Below are 13,059 nucleotides of genomic sequence, written 5' to 3' on the forward strand. Positions count from 1 at the left end.
AGTCCAAGCAAACCGAAGTTTCAGGCATGGCGTTGGGATGCCCTCACCCCGGGGTCTTTGCGCTGGGCGGGGTGAGGCGGAGGAGAGGAGAGGGCGGGAGCGGGCGGTGGCTTCGCGATCCCAGGTGGGGACGGCGGCTCTGGCGCAGGTAACTCCCCCCTCAGTTCCGACCCTCTGCCTATCTCCTTCCCTTTCCCCTGCCAGGCTGTGCCCAGGCAGCCCCTGCAGAGGGAATCCTCGCCGAGGGCGTCCCGGGAAACGGGGGGGTCTGAGGGAGCGGCCCTGCTCCCCCTCAGCGCCCCGAGGTGCGCGCAGGGCTGGCTGGAAGGGGAGTACCGGTTCCCGCCTTTTTGGGCTGTGCTGTGGGTCTCTCAGGGGTGGGGGGCTCTCTGTCTGGCGTTCCCAGCTTTTTGAAGCAAATTTTAAAGCTGATTTCTCTTTTACTGGGTTTAATTCCTGAGCCCAAAGCCAACCCACCAAAAAAAGAAAAAAAAAAAAGAAAAAAGAAAAAAAAACCCAAACAAAAAGCCTCACAGAAACACCATAAACACACATAATTTAAAAATAAAGAAAATCTTTTTTTCACATCTTTAACCCTTCTTTTCCTTCTTTTTGAGTTTAGATGTGTCAGTAAAATACTGGAGTAATGACAGGATTGAAATAATTTAGCTAAAGAAGGCTTTTCACTTAGGTTTAGCCGGGGGGCCCTTTTTAAAGGTGGTGAAAGGATTAAGTTTTAGTTTTTGGGTTACTTAGCTTAGTTTTAAGTTGTTGACTCCTGTTTAGGAAATCTGAGAATTAAAGACAGAGTTTAATTGTGACAATAGCTTTTGACAGAACTAGATCTTTTCCATCATCAGAAAGAATTTTTTTTCCTTGCTCTAGTGAAGTCCACGGAATTAACTTTATAAGATTTTTTAAAATTTCGTACCTTTGAAAATTCTATCTTGATTCCTTTAGGTAGCTGATGGGAAAGCTTGTTTGCTTTTGTCTTCCTCTTTGTGTGTTTCCTAAGAAAAGGAAGTGAGTGATAAATCTGCAGCTGTCTGGTTGCAGGTGGCCTAATTCATCCTTGTTGGCTAAGTGATATAAAATAGAGGAAAGGTTATTGATAAGATACTTAACACATCTTTTTATTAAAATACCTTTCAAGATATCAGCTGAATGCAAATAAAATATATTAGGGAAGCAGTATCCTGCAGAAATGAAATCTATTCTCAACAAAACTGAAAACATTTCTTACCTGAGTGAATATATCCTACACTATATATTTAGAAACATAATGTGTCTCACTGGAATAATTTTACACTCCCTCCCCTTAACCCTTATCATACTAATTTTGCTTTTAATTAGGAAGGTTGTGGCTGTTCCCTCCCTGGCAGTGTCCAAGGCCAGGTTGGATGGGGCCTTGAGCAACCTGGGCTGGTGAGAGGTGTCCCTGCCCAGGGAGGGTCAGGGGGGTTAGGTCTTGATCTTTAGGTCCCTTTCAAAATTACTCTGTGATTCTGTGTTTTTACTTTGTGTTTAATATGTAACTTCTGAAGCAGAGTAGTTCGTGATGTTATTTTACAGGATTGTGGGTCTTATAAATACAGAGGTCAAGCTTGCCAACTGGAACTTGCTACATGCCAATAAATCTTCATGCTTGTACTCAGTCCAATTTATGTCTTTCCAATTCTAAGTATAAATTACATTGTTGGCATCCTAAAATAAATCGCTTCCAAAAAATGCTATATAATATGAAAGCATTGTATCTTTACAAATAAGGCTCTTAATACAAAGATACTACTATAAAAACTCCAATTCCCAACTCTGGTCCAGATTTATTCCTTTTTTAAGTTTGGTCCCTGATGCTATGCATTCATATTTAATGTCATGATGTATAATAGAATTCGAATGTGTGTATCTCATGTCTGTCTTTGTTCAGGGAAAAAACCCACAAATGAGAGCAGTCTTACATTTGTTTTGTATCTTAAATTAGACTGCCTTTATTAAAACAGAAGACATTTCATAATTACTATTTGTATAGGCTTAGTAAATATGTTTGGTAGATAAGGATCTCTGTATAACCTGTTATGAGGTCAGTCTCTCAAGATTTAGAAAAGAAGCCTAGTAGGTTTTTACTGGGAATTTTGTGCTGGGAATAAGGTTGTTCCATTAGAGAAAAAATAATTTAGAGACACTGAAGCATTAAATGCTCTGGGTCTCTTGTGGGACTTTCTCAAGAGACAGTAGCTTTTCAGGAAAGTAGCAGGTCAATATTGGCTGCAAGAATAATTAAAAAGTACTACTTAGCTTCTTTAGTGCTCTTCAAAATCTTGTTCTGCTTGGGCTTTGTTTCATGAAGCCCCATAGATGATAAAAAGATTTATTACATCTGGTTTGAAGGAATAATAACTGGGTTTATATTTCCAGCTTTTTATTTTCTTTCTCCTAAAGGCTTCAAATCCTGAGAGTCCTTCTTCTCTTTTCATGGACCAGCCCCATATCTGTTTCTTCTCTTTAGAATGTAAAACTACAATTCTGGAGCTGCCAAGAGTGTTTGATGTGGACTATTCTGTGACCCATTCTGGTGATTGTAACTAGTAAAACTAGTAAAATGTGTCAGAAGACTGTGATCTTTTGCAAATAAATTTAAACTCTGTTCTCCTTTTAAGGCAGACTGATTGCTCTGAAGAGCTTCAGATTATGTGAAAAAGATGTTTCCTTTAAAAGATACTGAAATGGGTGCCTCCACCTTCTTTGCCTCTGCTCTGCCCCATGATGTTTGTGGAAGTAATGGCCTTCCTCTGACACCCAACTCCATCAAAATTCTGGGGAGATTTCAGATCCTTAAAACAATCACCCATCCCAGGCTCTGCCAGTACATTGACATTACCAGAGGTAAACATGGTGAGTATTTGTTTAAAAAAGGAATTTTCTATATGGTTAGTTACATTTTTGTGAAAATACACCTAAAGGACCAGAAAGTGGCAGTTTTTCAGCCTCAAAATGACTCTGCCTTTGTTGTGACTGGCACTACTGGTGATTTTCTTTCTTCTCTGCAGGGTCAAAGCTGAATATTGTTGTGTGTCCTCTTTTGTTATGTTATACTAACTGATAAAACCTGAGGAATTTTTTTATACCTCACTGTGAATTTCTTACACTCAGTTGCTGTCCAAGTCTTTGTGTGAGACATAGAAATAAATCTATTTTTGATGCTGAGCTACTACACCCATGTTCTAATCCTGTGAACATTCTCAAAGCTGGTGTAACTATGAGTCTCACTCATCTTGTAGATGCTTATCTTCTCTGAGAACTTGTTCTTAAGTCAAATGTCAAATCTGACAAACATTGGCCGAGGGGTTTGACATTTATTAGGAGGTTACTGGATGGATGGAGAGACAGTGCTTTGTGTGAGGGAACAGGAAAGATAATTTGCTGTATCTCATGAATGAGAATTGTGGTGATGTGCAGAAGTTTTACATCTTTAACATTTAATTATGTGTAATTTTCCATACAATGTATGCCATAATCCTTTAACATCTGCAAAATAGGTAGACTGTCTGTACTTACTCCCAGTGTCTCACTTGGATTCTAGTTTCCTTAGACTTTTTTTTAATTTTATTTTTTAATTAGAGAGACTGGTTGTGGCAGCTGAACACTGTGAAAAGAGTCTGGAAGATTTGCTACGAGAAAGAAAGCCAGTCAGGTAAGGTGTCAAGTTAAACCCATATCCATTCATCATAATTTCACATATCAGCTATGGCAAAGTTCCAGAGCTTTTATAAAACTTTTACTGGTTTATATAAATCTTAGTCTGCTAAAGAAATTGTTTTTCAGACATAATGCCTGAAAGAGGGAGTACTTATTACTCTACAATTTTAGAAGCTGGAAATGTTGTAAGAATTTTGGGGAATTTACTTAAAATGAGGATACTTTGTATTCCTATCTGTCTTGTAACAATAGTTTTCAGTTTTGTTTTTGTTTTTTTAAATAAAATGAGACCTAGGACAGGACAAATATCTTCCTGAAAATTAAGTTGAAGATTTTGTCTGCCTGTTGTTGAAATACAACTTTCAGTAGAAAGGACAGAATTTGGTGTGGTTCTCTAATACGCAGAAATGTATTCATTTACTAACTAGAAAGTGGATGGGATGTTGGATACATATTCCAGGGAAGTGATCAGTGATTTGAATTTGGATTAATATTGTCACTTTAGCACAGCTTTGTTAAAAAACAAGTCCAAAGGCTTGGATGCCAACAATATTTGGTTTCCAACTAGTATGAATGAAGTTGAGCTGTATCTTGAAAGAAGCAAGCAAATGAACAATAAACCAATCAGACTTCTTGCTAAAAGTGTTAACTGCTATGTTAAAGTTTGCTACCATTACCTTTGGAGCATAAAGTGATCCTATAGAATATATGGAACACAGAAAAGATGAAAGGTGGAAGAAGAGAAACATCATTTCCATTTGGTATAGCAGTGCATTGTAGACTAACTGGTTATGTCTAGAGCACACAAGTACTTAAATGTAAAACACATTTAGAGAAATACAAAGTATCTTCAGTTTAGCTTCTGAAAAGTTTATAACAAGTATTGGATTTAATCTTTCTTGATATTCGTGCAAACATAAGGGTAATAATTATTATTAAATTGTCTATTATTAAATAATAGACAAATTTGTATGTGTCTTCCCAGCTAACCTTAGGCATGTCATGGTGGCTGTGTTTGATCAGGTGCTATCCAGACAGACTTCCTGTTACCCATCCCAAATTAGATGTGTATAAAAGGGGTAAAACAGGATCTGTAGCCTTTTGAGCCTTGCAGTCCCTAAATAGAAATAGGTTGCTATTAATGTTGTCTGGCTGAGATAAATTGGAATGCAAAATGTTTGTGCTTGTGTGTTAGCTTTTTGTGACCTTAGCTTGAGAAATGTTAGGCAAATACAGCTTCTATTTTTTCTTAAGATAGGCAGAAATACAAGTGTAAAGAGCTTTTCATGTGTGATATGTATTACAGCCCTTCACACAGTTTACCATTGGGTTCCTGTTGTGCAAAGCTCCAGAAATAGTTGAAGCATCAGAAGCCCTTTTCTTTCCTTTTTTTCATTCAGTTCTCACACTATTCTTTGAACATATGTCTCTTGGTGCCAGATGAGAAGCAGCCCAGACTGTCTGCTGCCTCTGGACTGTTTTTGAAAAAGTATAAATGTAACTATTTTAATTTGCTTTGAATTACTTTGTACCCTATACTTACATAGATGCTCTGACAACTTTTGTTGCAATTTAATCCTGCAGGCTTTGAATTGCCAGGGGCAAGATACCCTTTCCTGAGGGGAAAAAAAACTCTCTTATCATAGTTCAATGCAAAAAAGTTTTCTCACACACTGAGAAAGATAATTTGTGACAGTTGACTCAGTTATTTGAGCCATGGCTCTGGTGAGAGTAGATGCAAAACCCCTGACTTTATTTTTGCCTCTTAGCTTGAGAGAGATTTTGCTAAACTAAATTATTTGGATATTTTAGTTTTTGTTTAGTGAGCTGATGGGGATTTCTTCAGGAAGTTGTAACACGTGAGGTATGAAGTGATTCATGTACTGTACATTGCAGCTTTTGCAGTAGTATCTAGCAGATACATTATGTTAATTTCAAATGAAGTTGCTTGCATGAATGACATTGTCCCTCTTTTTAGGGAAAACAGACATATTTGGTTTTTAAGTGAGACCCGTAAATTTCCAAAAGTAACTTGGATGGACACATTCCCAGTTATTTGTTATGTGATCTGACTATATCAGTTACCTTTGGAGAGAAGGACTTGGATTTTTCCACATATTTTGATTGTATTGGTTGATGATAGCATAGCTGGGAGCTGATGTGTATGCTATTGCAATTAATTTTATAAATTGTTTATGGAATGTGAGAAGCTGCTCTTCTGGTCTTGAGATTAATTTTCCTTATGCTTGCCAGTAACTTAAGTCCTTTGCACCTGTACCTCAAGCTGATGTTAAATCAGCAGGAAATCTTCTATTATGTTAGTGCTGAAATTCAAGACATGGCATTATGGACTGTCTATCTTTCCATACAGACTAGAAAGCAGGTCATACAGCTGTTTGGTAGTTGTTTGCAGTTAATCTTTCCTGAAGTCATGCATCATGTGTAGCATACATTTCTTAGGATGTGAATTATATTTTTTTAAAAAAGCAGTGGATTTCTTGGTTCAATGAATCACAGTTTCACCAGGTTTTCTAACTCTATTGGGTCAGTTGCACAAAGGGGCCCAATAGTGGAAATTAGAGCTCCCACCATTTACCTCATGTGTTCTGTCACATTGTAGTAAGTCATTTTACTGAGCATACCACCAAAATTTTTCTAGAGCTTGAATTTGTGATATATTCAATAATTCATTCATTAGCTAACAGTGCAGTGACAGCAGTCTCCAGGAATTACAAAGATCATTTGTCATTGTCCTTAGAGTTAACATGCTCAACTTCACTTTCAAAGGGTAATGCAAGGTAGCTTCCAGTAATTTATGGCCAGATTATGTTGTCTTGTGAATGATGCATATTTGGGATCCCAGAAAGAGTGAGCATATGGTGCTGTTAGAACTCTTCCAGGGTAAATTTCAAGAACTCTCAAATGGATGAAGTAAGTTGTCTCTTTGTAATCCTTACCATAGGTAACCAGGTGCAGAAAAGGAATTTAATATAGCTCTTCAGTGTTTTCTGTGTGTTATTCAGGGGATAACCATATGGATATCATAACTACAATTAATGCTTCTAAAAGTGATATTAATACCAATTTTCTATACTGTTCTTCCACAAGGCATCACAATAAGAGCAGGGGAGCTATTCTGGAGTTGTGTGCAACAGCGAACTCGGGCTACAACCATGGATAGAGTAGAAAATTTTAGGCATAGTTATGTAATTTTTTTACCAGACCAGTCTCCATAGTGCTCTCCATGGGAGACTGTAGTCTGAGTCATTGTGCCCTGTCTGTTTATTCCCTATTTATTTTTCTGTTTGTTGGCACTCTGAGTCACAGAAAGTATTCAGTTAATTTTAGTTCATAACAGTGACATTAATACAAAATCACCTCTCTGAAGTAAGTGCAAAATCAGCTCTCTGGCTTACATTCCAGGAGTCAGTTACATTTTTAAAGGGCTGGGAATGTATGTACATAGTCAAGCAAAAATAGTGAATACCTGTATGAAGCTTATAGTAGTTTGCTGCTGTTCAGAGCAAAACATGTCTCAGTGTGTCTTCTTTTGCATGCAAAGACTGTTTCTTGGGAATAAGTTGAAACTAAGTCTCAAAAAATTACGGTGGATAGAAGTTTTGTACTTCATCAGTCTCACTAAATGTAGTTTTCATGTTGTGGTAGTAAAAATTTAACTAGATTTTCAAAGTTGCTTGTTATTTTAGCAACGGTGATATCACAGACCAGAATGTAAGATGCAAGTTTATTTTTCAAGTTGCCCATCTTTTAAACACATTTACAACTACTCCTTTGGGATACCTTTTCCAGACAGTGTTAAAGGAGTTATTTTCTCTGCTCCTGTGCTGTTATAATAGGGATTGTGAGCTTTTCTTTTTTCTGTCACGCTTGAAGTGTGTTTCTTCTTTGAAGAAGTTGGTCTGCACTTGTATTCAAGATAATAAAAATGCCAGCAGATACTGACATTCAGCAGACTTCTGGCATCTACTATAGAGTTTCTGGATTGGTCTTCAGTTTGTGGCTTGGGCAGTCTAAGCCTATTCCTTTCAAAGCACATGACAACTATATTTTATTGAAGAAAGTCATAGTTTTGAGAAATTACTAGTGAACCATCAGAGATACAAGGTATAGTTTGTTATACACAGAGCATTTGATGGGAAGCAGACTGTGTCTGCAGCTGTTTACTAGTCTGAAGAAAACATGATCCAACTGATTCAGATGAATACGTTTTATTTGGGTGTATTAAACAGTTGTCTGATCATTGATTAGATTAGATTTCTTTATGCCATCCTTGCTGTTAATGTGCATTTGGCAAACCTGAAGTGAAACTATGTTACAGGAGAGATTCTCCCATGGATAGGGGGGGAAATAATTTCTGAGTAGTCAGGGATACTTCAAAAATATTGTAAGACAGGTGCAAGTCATCAAAAGGCTGAAGGTTTTACATGATTTGACTTGAAGAGCTGCATATGAAGAGAACTTCAAGGGCTCAGTGTATTCTGTTTCAAATCAAGTCTGTGCAGGAATTTCACATGAGAAATCCATATGTCATAATGAAGCTGTATTTAGTAAAAAGAAATTATGAAGCAGTAAAATGAAGTAGCATTAATAAACAAACATAGAATTGTTTGGGGTTTTTTTCCCAGCATGTGTGGGAGTCTATAGTTCGGACAATTAGTGTCTGTAGAGTTTTCCTTGAGTTCAATTGTTAGTCCTACCTTGTTTATGTGTTATCTAATGATACTTTCCTTTATATAGGAGTATTTTTTTATTTCTGTAAGTAGTTTTTAGTCTGATTGCAAATCTCCCTGTAGCCTAGGTTGTCTCCTGTGACTGCTTTGACTCTCACAGGGAGAAAATGATTGTTTGGAATGCAGAAGGTGAGGTAGTTGAGGTGAACAATTTTGCTCTTGATGTCTGAATGACCTTTTTAGATGTGGAACCAAATTCTGTGCTTGTATGGTTGGCTGCAATGCTTGAGGGCAGCAAAGACATCCCAGAAGATGTGACCATGTCTCCCTTATATGAACCATAGCAGTGTGTTCACCCTTGTTTTTAATGTTCCTCTCTTCCAGCAAAAAGGAAAACAGGAGAGTTCTACTCTTTGAGGATATAGTAGTCTTTGCTTCTTGCTATTAAAAGGAGATATGATGGCTGTATGCAGTATAGAGTCTGTAGATGTGGAAAGAGTGTGTAATTATATTTCAACCTTTTTGCTCCTCTTTGCTTCTGTAGTTGCTTGTAGACACTTCATACAGATTTCCGTGCTAAAAGCAGTGGTAAAGATCTTGAGCTCAAGATGAGTTATGCTGACTTAATTGAGAACAAAAGTAGCAGAGAGTTTTGAGTCTTCGGTATCTAGTGAAAGAGGATGTTGAGTTTCTCTCAAAAAGACCAAAAGCCATCCTCAGCAGGAGGGTGACTTCATCCTGCAGAGATATTTCTGCACAGAATTGTGTAAGGATCAGTGTTAAAATTCCATTCTGCATAAATGAGGAAACTACTACTAATGAATTACTAGCTGAAAAGCTAAATGTCAAGTTGGTACTTTGCAAACCTTGATGGATTTAAGACACATTATTAATCTTAATTTATTATAGTTGTATTTAGAATTAAAATTGCCTGTAGCCTTGCAAGAACAAAATGTGTTTAGTATATGGTTATTCCATCTTAACAGTTTTTGGCATTTCATCCTGCTTTTAAGAACTCATTAAACTTGCTGTACAGTGCATACTTCTAGAAAGGGATCATATTTTTAGAGTCCAGTTTCTTGTATTCTGAGCTACTGAGCAATGTCTCAGGGGACTATTTGTCACTAATTAGGGATCAGACAGCTGGTTTATTTAGATGGATTGATATGCTTGCAAACATATCTAACAGCCATCGTGGTTTGAGACCATTTCTTCTGGCCTTATGAATGCTTTCTCCTTAGGTTCAAGCTCCTCTGTTTAGCAGTGCAAATAGACTTGTGCCTTTCCTCCAGACTAGCTGCTCACCTGTCTTGAAGCTGCATCAGTTGCAAATCATCCCTGCATCAGTGTTGTGCCAGACTTGCAATGAAAGATTTGCAGAATCTACCATGGGAAACTTTGTATAGCCCCTTTTTGCCCACTTTGCTATTTTGTGGGCACCGTATTATGAGCACAGCACTGAGTTAACTGAGTTGCTTGTTAGAGACAGCAGAACCAACAGAACCTTCAGATGGACAGATCCGAGTACAAGTAGAAGCCAAAAGGCTTGCCCTGCTCCCTTTTTTTCTTTTTTCTTTTTTTTTTTTTTTTTTTTTTTTTTTCTGGCAGTGCTTCACAGAACTGAATAACAATGACATTCCCTAAAAATGAATAACAAAAAAAAAAAAAAAAAAATCTATCCTGTCTGGCTGCAGGATAAGCATGATTTATTGTTAGCTAGTCATGATTTCTAGAGCTGTCAGTTCAGTTCATACTGCCACACAGTTGCAGGAATGTTAACTGCATTAATAAACACACTGCAATTTCAGCTTTTCTTTTAAAAGTTTTCCTTGTCCAGCTCTTAATGAGATTTTTTTTCTGATTCACCTGATATGCCACAGAAAGAATGACAGAATCCATCTGCTTATATACTGAAGTTAAGGACCCTCATCTCACCCTGTGCTCCCTGGCTAGGGTGGAAGAAACTGTGGACAGCTGCAGCTCAAGAGTTCTGCCCCTCCTGTTTGCTGCCACTAAGAGTTTGGGTAGGAAATGCTGCTGAGGTTGCATCTGGGGACAACCTGGAGGCCCACAGTGCTAGAGTGTCTTTGTGGAAACCAGGAGCATAGCTTAACCACAGGGCAATTCCCCTTTAGAAAATTCACCTTTGAAAATGACATCTCAAAGTAACTCCTCTGTTCACAGTTGAAAGTGTGACAAGATCTTTTGTCTTGTAATGACATGGTGGCAGAGTTGTTCTAAAGAGCAGATGTAGGTGATGAGCCATTCCCCATCGGAATGAAAATTTCAAAATGTAGCTGTTTGTGTCTAAAGAAGCCTTGCTCTGACACTGATCTTTGTAGCAGAGAAGGCTCAGCCCTAGTAAAACCAGTTATCTTTGTGTAGTGGGTCTAAGGGTATGAGCCTTGAATTCTCTCTGGATAAAGGCAGCTGTGGCAGGAGGAAAAACCTTCTCTAGTCCCGCTGAGCTAAGCCTGAATAGCTCAGGGTGAAAAGAGGCTGCTTAGTATCTGAAAATAGCACATCTTCCAGCATTTGCTTTATTAAGACAGTGCTTCAAATGTACAATCTAAGGTGGCCCACTGATACTGCTCTTCCATATGTACATGGCTGTGCCTTTGATTAAGCAAATGCTTTCCTTCTGGGCTTGGTGGATGGAAGGAAGCTGCACTAAGTTAACTGCACAGTAAGGCAGTTCTGGTAATATCCTCCCACCCACTCCACTTCCCTTTTTTCCTGGCAAAGATCATATTAGCAACCTCTCTGCAATATTGCCTCTTCATGGGAGGAGGCAGAAAAGCAGTGATGAAATTAATCAGCAGTATCCTGTCAGCAAGGCTTTGAGAAGCAGTAATTTTGGGTGTCTAATGCAAATAGTACTGAGACTTGCTGACTTTACAGAATTGCTGCTAAGGAAGCTCATGGTAGTGTCTGTTTTAAGTGTAGTATTAACTTTGAGTAACTTTTGGATATCCACTGGGTAGACTAACAACACAGGATCAGCAGTTTTGGTTAATTAGTAGAATTTCTAGTAACTGTTAGTTCAGTTAGGAATTAATGCCTGGGCATTAAAGGGTATTTTTATTTCTCAGTGTGGGTTCAGCAATCATTAAATATATAATCTGGTTATAAGCAGAGTGGAAATCATGTTTTTTTAAAACCTTAATAGTGAATGCTTGTGGTGGCTATAAAAATGATTTTATTCTATTCTTCCCCTTGAAAGAACACTTTCATTATGCTTGAAGTCAACACAGTATTGACATAATTGACATCAGGTCAACACTTATGCTTAAAAAACATACTTTTTAAAAAAGCTTATGTTACACTGTGCAGTTGACAATCCATAATGTAATGTGAGCTTGGTTTTAATTTTTTTTTTCTTAAATCATTACTATGTTTTTGGGGGCAAAATGTGGAAGAATGATGTTCTGTAAATTTAGCCTCATAGAAGTAATCACTTTATGTTGGTAATAGCCTCAAAACATCCGTAGTGGTTGGAAGGAGCAATAGGTCAAATTGCTTTCTTTTAGGGAATGCTGAGTGAACTTCCCCAGCTCAAAATAGGATTTTTTTGGTAGTGAGTACATGGACTTGATACCTGGGTTTGGGAGTCTGTCATGTCAACTTCAGCTATTGGAAACAATGTCTTCACAGCATGGATGTATTGTACCATTGAAGGAGAAATTCTGCTTTTGATTGTTGGTTTGAAGGCATGTTGCAAGGATTTAACCCTTAAAATAACTGTGTATGATACATGTGCATAATGGTATTGGAGTTAAGTTCTTTATGGTTCGAGATCATTGTCTTGGTTTTCATCCTATTAGCTGTTCCCTTACTGTCAGCTGGGCATCTAGTTTTATTGTTTTATTTATCTGAGAATGTATAGTTTGTGATAAGAATCCAGGGTCTGTGATTTGGCTTTAAATGAGAGCTATTTTACCTAATCTTTACACGTGCTGATTGAAATTTTATTTCATTGCACTTTCTGGTCCAGTGAAAAGTATCATTATTACATCTTTTACATAAGAGCCAGCTGAGGTTAAGATGCAAAAAACGACTTCTCAGAAGTTAATCAGTGGCAAGATCAAAAACAGGGAATATGGATGGGTCATTCCCCTTCTGTGCATTTAAACCAGATGGCACTGGAGGTTTCATTAAAAGGGTGCTTTATAAGGTGTGCTTGCTTTTCAAAAGGACTTTGTTCATTTGGTCCCCCAGTTTATGGGATGAATGCTGGATGTCTTAAAGGAATTTAAGGTGCAGTGTTTGAAAATTGTTGCTTTATGAGGAGCAGGTACTCTTATATCATTCAAAGTGATAATGAACTGAAAAATCACCTTTAAAAATACTTGTGTGCAATCTGCTGTGTATATGAAGTTGCTCTTTATCTGTGCCTTCATCTGTTGGTTTATGGGCTTTTTTATTGTACACTACAAGTTGAGGCCTTCATAAAAATATAACATTTGTGTTGCTTTTAAAGTCATGCTTACAGCTTAAGATTTTAAAAAATGAATGCTAGGACTTTTTGAGTTTCCTCAGATGAACAATATGAATTTGTTGAAGATATCCTGTGTGAAATACCTCTGTGCATGAGTTAGGGGCTTCCTGAGGACTCTGCCTATAAAATCCATTTTTTTGGTCTTGTATTCTCTGCTTGATGCATTCCCTTCCA

At 37.6% G+C, this 13,059-nt stretch overlaps 1 protein-coding gene across 3 annotated transcripts in view; it reads left to right on the forward strand.

Moving 5' to 3' along the window:
* TBCK (TBC1 domain containing kinase) overlaps positions 1-13,059 on the forward strand; it is a 58,184-nt gene that overhangs the window by 411 nt on the left and 44,714 nt on the right. For 2 of the 3 annotated variants that reach the window (XM_030449657.1, XM_030449656.1), the window contains exons 2-3: positions 2,658-2,892; positions 3,619-3,691. In XM_030449657.1, coding sequence (XP_030305517.1) covers positions 2,700-2,892; positions 3,619-3,691 — 266 coding nt within the window. In that variant the 5' untranslated portion in view covers positions 2,658-2,699. Of the gene's footprint in view, positions 1-93; positions 149-2,657; positions 2,893-3,618; positions 3,692-13,059 lie in introns of those variants that run through there. The other variant, XM_008505049.2, reaches the window with a different exon arrangement.

This window comes from Calypte anna, chromosome 4A, assembly GCF_003957555.1.
Source record: "Calypte anna isolate BGI_N300 chromosome 4A, bCalAnn1_v1.p, whole genome shotgun sequence".
Taxonomy (NCBI): domain Eukaryota; kingdom Metazoa; phylum Chordata; class Aves; order Apodiformes; family Trochilidae; genus Calypte; species Calypte anna.